The 5726-nt window shown below is 36.4% G+C and overlaps 1 protein-coding gene across 1 annotated transcript; it reads left to right on the plus strand.

The window, feature by feature from the left end:
• The first annotated feature begins 2799 nt into the window (after positions 1-2799).
• Positions 2800-5255, plus strand: LOC144476611 (adenylate kinase isoenzyme 1). The gene is made up of 2 exons (XM_078193732.1): positions 2800-2833; positions 4699-5255. The coding sequence occupies exon 2, from the start codon at positions 4710-4712 to the stop codon at positions 5253-5255; it is 546 nt and encodes a 181-aa protein (XP_078049858.1). The 5' UTR covers positions 2800-2833; positions 4699-4709.
• The last annotated feature ends 471 nt before the right edge of the window (positions 5256-5726 follow it).

Consider the following 5726-nt stretch of genomic DNA (forward strand, 5'->3'; position numbering starts at 1 on the left):
GGTGGACCACAAGTGTGCACGCGGACGGGGGCGTTGCCCATGAAAGGTCAACTATTGAGCCCCCATTGGACCGCACGCACGTATGGACCGAGCCTGTGTTAAACAAACAGAGCTCGAGTCCAACCGCCCATTCCAGCAACCCCCAACCCCTGGTTCGTCCTGGGAGACCCCCAGGCCGTAGCCTTGGAGTTAAAGTCCCCCAGGACCAGCACTGGACGGGGATGGCAGTGGGAGATACATCTCCCTACACCGTCCAGATACCGGTTGAACTCCTCGAGGGGCCACCTGGGTGCGTATACCGCCACCACCGCGGTTCCACCCCAGTCGGCAGCCAGGAATCCCTAACCGTGCTCGATGAGCGAAAGCAGCGGGGATCCCGGCTGCACGACCCAGAAAATCACGGCGGTGGCAGTCGAGTCCCCTATCCAACTCGGACTTTCGGGGATTCTGTTCGGCTCCGCCACGACGGCCAATCCAGCACTCTGCTCGACCAGATATTGGTGCAGGAGATCGTGCGTCCTGACCGAATAGTTGAGGTTGGCCTGTATAATCTGGCCCATGTTCCCCTTTACACGGTCTGCTCACACACCATGGCCGCCGTCTGTACGGCGGTCTTCGGGGCCTTATCGGCCCCGCCATCTCCGCTGGTGATAGCGGTGAGGGCGTCGGGTAGCACTCCTTGAGCTCCCGTTTTAATATTCCCTTTGATGTCCGCTTTTTAATACATTATTAAAAATACATTAATGAGTTTTGAAATACACGGGTACACGTGTAATTAATGATCATATCAGGTGCCAGCTGTTTTATGTGTCTGCGTATTGCATTTAGGTGATCACTCGAGATCGCCATGTTGGATGCACTTAATTCTGAGCCTTAATATCTAGGATGGGCCACGGAACGTGGTCAGCTTAATTTATTTTGTTGCTAGTGGTTCGATTAAAAATTTGTTGAGCTAAACTGACTTTTAAGATGATTGTACGAAATTTTTTGTCAATCCTTTTTTTTAGAATTATTTAGATCACTTTCAGTTGTTTAGAAAATTATCTACAATATTTTTGTACTCATTTTTTAGAAGATATTGAGATAAATTTTTAAAAAATTCTACGTTTATGTATAAAAAAATCTTAATAACTCTGGGATAAAAGAGTTCACGAAAAGTTTGGTTAAGAAATTTCATGAAATTGGCATTTAAAATAAAAGTTGCAACAAAACAAATATATACTATAAACAAATCGTAAAATTTTGCAAAATAGAGATACGAAACGATATTAAGCATAAACACTCCATAAATCAGATAAGCTAGATCATGAACATTCCATACGAAGGCCATCAACCAACTTTACTTACGGCTTTGTATATGGGTATAACGCGACAACAATGTACTTTTAAAAGCTGGTATTGCTAAAAGACATCTCGGACATGCACTTTTCTCTGTTGCCGTGAGATGTGATTCATTAGTTGACCATTCCATGTAGGTAGAATCTGCTATCGTACCATAGCATTTTGTACAGTGTCGGTAATTCAGATTCTGAGAAAAAAAAGAAAGCATTGCAAGCAATGTCTGTGCGGTTCCCAATACTGTAAAGGGGTTACGTGTCACATGTTCTGAAATACCGACATCACTAAAAACCAAAGGAACAGACCTAAACTCCTAAGTTGTGTCCTATACTTTATTTGTGATTTTGTACCAACGATTGGTATTGCGAAGTCGTTTAACTACGAGTAATAATGTAGGAAGCCAGCTTCAATTAAAGTTTTGTAAAAACAAAATGCATTTAATTTCGTCTGTTATATTATATATTATAGATACGATCTATCGAAAAGACTAACAATGAATTGTGAATAAAATTATAACAAATAATTGCATTAAAAGAAATATGTACATGTTAAACATTAAACGAAAATTAAATCAGAAGTTCTTTATTAAAATATGTCTAAGAGAAAGATACTTTACAATAGATGTCTAGTTAAATATTAGTATTACGTACTATACTATTAAAGTACACGTAAAGTGCTGCAAAAAATCTTTTATTGCACTTGCAATTCATAGCGTTATATTTTACTTGCAGTTTTTACAAACATTCTAAAAATTTTATAGACATAGATTCACTTACTTGTTCGTAAACATCTATTAAGTTTATTAAGTCTAGACTTCCTGAGGAAAGGTACGAAACAACAAAAACATTAAAAGAACTTAAAAATATTGTCGCATCGTTTTCAATTTGTGTATATATTAAGAAAAGAAATCAAATTCTAATTTGCTTCAGTTTGCTGCAACAGAGCCAAACAATGTTTATTTTACATGAAGATTCGTAGTATACTCATAACTGTACACATATGTAAATATGTGTTTCATAGACAATTCTAATTCATAGACAATTCATTTTTCTGAAACGGAAAATATGGAAACCCCATTTTTAATGCATTATAATAAAATGTCAGCCTTTACAGAATAGTAAATATTGCCTACTTCATTGTTATCGAGATACACATGATGTTCTTATACGAAAGTACAGATCGATACTTTCACACGTTACGTTTTTTCGAATAAGGATAATACTTCACGAGGAACGAGATGTGGTTTCAAGATAAACTAAAAACATTTATGTTGCATAACGCCGAAGAGAAGCAAAGTTAAATGTATTTCGTTTTTGGTAGCCGAAGCAAAGTGGAATACCAAGATTAAGAGGGCATCTGAAAACAATCGGTTCAATGGGCAACTGTCTGTTTAAGCCTGCTCCTCTTCCAAGGACCAGCACAGTTAACTTACATGCTGAGCTTTTAAAAAACTTTCCGATCGTCTTTATCCTTGGTGGACCGGGCGCTGGAAAAAGTTACTACATTTCATAATACTATGCATTCTGTTTGCAACATTACATAACCTTGTACAGTAGTGCACGATTAAATTTGCGCCGAGTCAGGAGTCAGCACGTAAATATACTGGACATCATGTTGTTCCAAGAATTGTCTCGAGCACGCCATGGCAATGAATATTATAAGAGAATCGATCTAACGAGTGGAAACGAGGTAGATGTAATATGTTGAGCACCGACGACTAGGTTCGACACTTAACATTAAACATACCGAGACCTCAAAGGGCTTGGTGTGTGTCCCATTATAAAAATTATAAGATTGATCTTATATCTATGATTTCAACAATTATAACAACAAAAATGTAAAACGGGTGGTTTAACAGACGTTGGTCTATTTAGTGCTGAAGGGACTTATTATAAAGAAAATTTGACTTGCAGTTATTGTCAGCTTATCTTTATAATTGTAGTATCAAAGGATAGCTGAGATTCTTTCGATTAAAATTCTGAAATAAATTGATAAGCAACCGATAATAATAGGCTTAAAAATTTAATCGTACGGATTTCGTGTAAATTTAACTGTGCACCTCTGTGCCAGCATTATCTTTTCCCTTCAAATTAGTAGTAGAATATTTTTGATTTAATTTATTTAATATTTTGTACGTAATGTAATACATTTTATTGTTTTATTATGTAAACTACATTTTGTACAAATGAACTCCAATTAACTCTTCGTACTCGAAGAATTTTCTCAGATCACCTACCAGCAACGCGAATATATTCATTCGCGAAGTAGTAAGTATGAAATAAAATCAAATCAACTATGAAATTTATATTACCTCGGAAATTATTCACTCCACTCACATAGAATTTTGTACAGAAATGTATTCATACAAAATTTATGAAAATAAAACTGAAAACTACATTGTTCGATAAAATCATTCGCTTCTCCATTTATAGAGAGGTCTTGATTAAAGGAAAAATCCATATTACTTGAAACTATGACGAATCGTTTTATTTAAACAATAATTTTTTAGAGTTGAGAACTATCAAATTTCTACTGTAAATCATTTTTTATACCTAATGCAGTTTTAAAAATATATAGATAAATAGGGAAACATCTATTTACATAATGGGTGTTTTCACACTCTAGCAACAAAATTTGCGCCAATGATAAAGATAGTTCAAAACTTTATTTAAGGTTCCCGATAAACGTGCAGATTTTTAACAAAATTGGGACTTCCGGGTTACCGAACTTCTTTTTATCAATTTCTAGCAGCACTCGATGCTCTGACTTGTATACAACATATGCACTATAACAGCATTTCACAGCTATACAATTTGGAAAATTGTATTTTTTCCAACTTTTTGTTGTAAGTTAACACTAACCATACCAAGCACCAAAAGTGATGCTTATGTGTCGTTTTATACAAAATTACAGCATTGAATTTATATAGATATTTTTCAATTGTTACATTAAACCTGGGCCGCATAAGTTACTAAAAGGTTTAAGAGAAGGAGAATTTTGTATCTACGTAATCAAAAATGTTACGAATATGATATTTTCTATTTGTTCATATAATCAATAAAACATATATATATATAATACATTTATGTGCTTGCAAAAATCAAATATAAACAATTTATGAAAGAACATTGTTGGAACTAAAACACATTTTTATCCACTTTTAAACATACCAAAGTTAATACGCGTTTAGATGAATAAATAATGATGGTTTCTGGTAAAAGTATATTTATAATTTCACTAATTGTAGGATAGAAATTGTTTCATTTTTTTCGGCAATGATACGGTTCGTGTTGATTACTCAAGAGGTCCTTGTACATACTTATTTCATTTTAATTCCGCTGACTGCTTCGATCGTTGCAGGAACGCTGTGTATGAAATTGGCGGGACACTACGATTTCCTGCACATCGTGACGGCCGACTTGATCCGTGAAGAGGTATCGACGCGAACAGAGAGAGCTTTTAGATTAGCACGTTTGATGTCGCAAGGTCAACTAGTTCCGACCGACATAATGGTCGAATTAATGGTCACCAAGATATTGAACAATCGGATGAACAAGCATGGCGTGATCATAAGCGGTTTCCCGAGGCGGAAAGAGCAGTGCATATTGTTCGACAGGTTCGTGCGGCCTCCTCACCTCGTCCTATACCTGGACGTGCGGGATTCCGTGCTGGGCGATCGCATAATGGGCAGATCGATTACGACCAGGGAAGTAGTGGTGATGAACTACGATGATATTAAGATTCAACTGAAGGAGTACGATACGAGGACTAGGCCGATCATGAAACATTATAAAGACTGTTTGGTACACATCGACGGCGAAGCTGACCCGATTTGCGTCTTCGAAGGCTCGTGCGAAGCTATCGATAAGCTCCTGGAGACATTAGATATGAGACCGAGCACGAGAAATACTTCTTGATAAGCAGCGAGTCGCGAAAGTATTTGAACGCCTTTTAACCCTTTGCACTCGAGTGGTGACTGTGAGGCACCATAAAATTGTTCTATCATGATGCAAAATAATCTTTATACTAATAAAGTTTGCATTTTAGAAATTGTTAAGGTCATGTTCTGTCGATACGAATGACGAGAATCAATTACATATGCATAAAATATACATTGTTATATAAAATGGAAATACTATAAAGCCAGAAAAATTCTTCAGATTTTCAGTTAAAATGGCTTCGAGCGCAAAGGGTTAATATAAAATAACTTCTCTAAAATTGAACTAAACGATTACAATTTTTTGGAGATGCCAGAGGTAGTTGTTTATTAGACTGCTAACCAAACTTTTGTAAAACTTGCACTTGGTTGGAGCGACAAAAATGGGAAAATTGTGTTTTTCTTATCGTTTTAAAAAAATGTAAATAATACGGTTTGTAAACTTCGGTTG

Source organism: Augochlora pura, chromosome 10, assembly GCF_028453695.1.
Source record: "Augochlora pura isolate Apur16 chromosome 10, APUR_v2.2.1, whole genome shotgun sequence".
Classification (NCBI taxonomy): domain Eukaryota; kingdom Metazoa; phylum Arthropoda; class Insecta; order Hymenoptera; family Halictidae; genus Augochlora; species Augochlora pura.

Bases quoted from the DNA above. Each gene is read 5' to 3' on its own strand.
- LOC144476611 (XM_078193732.1), top strand. From the start codon at position 4,710: ATGAAATTGGCGGGACACTACGATTTCCTGCACATCGTGACGGCCGAC.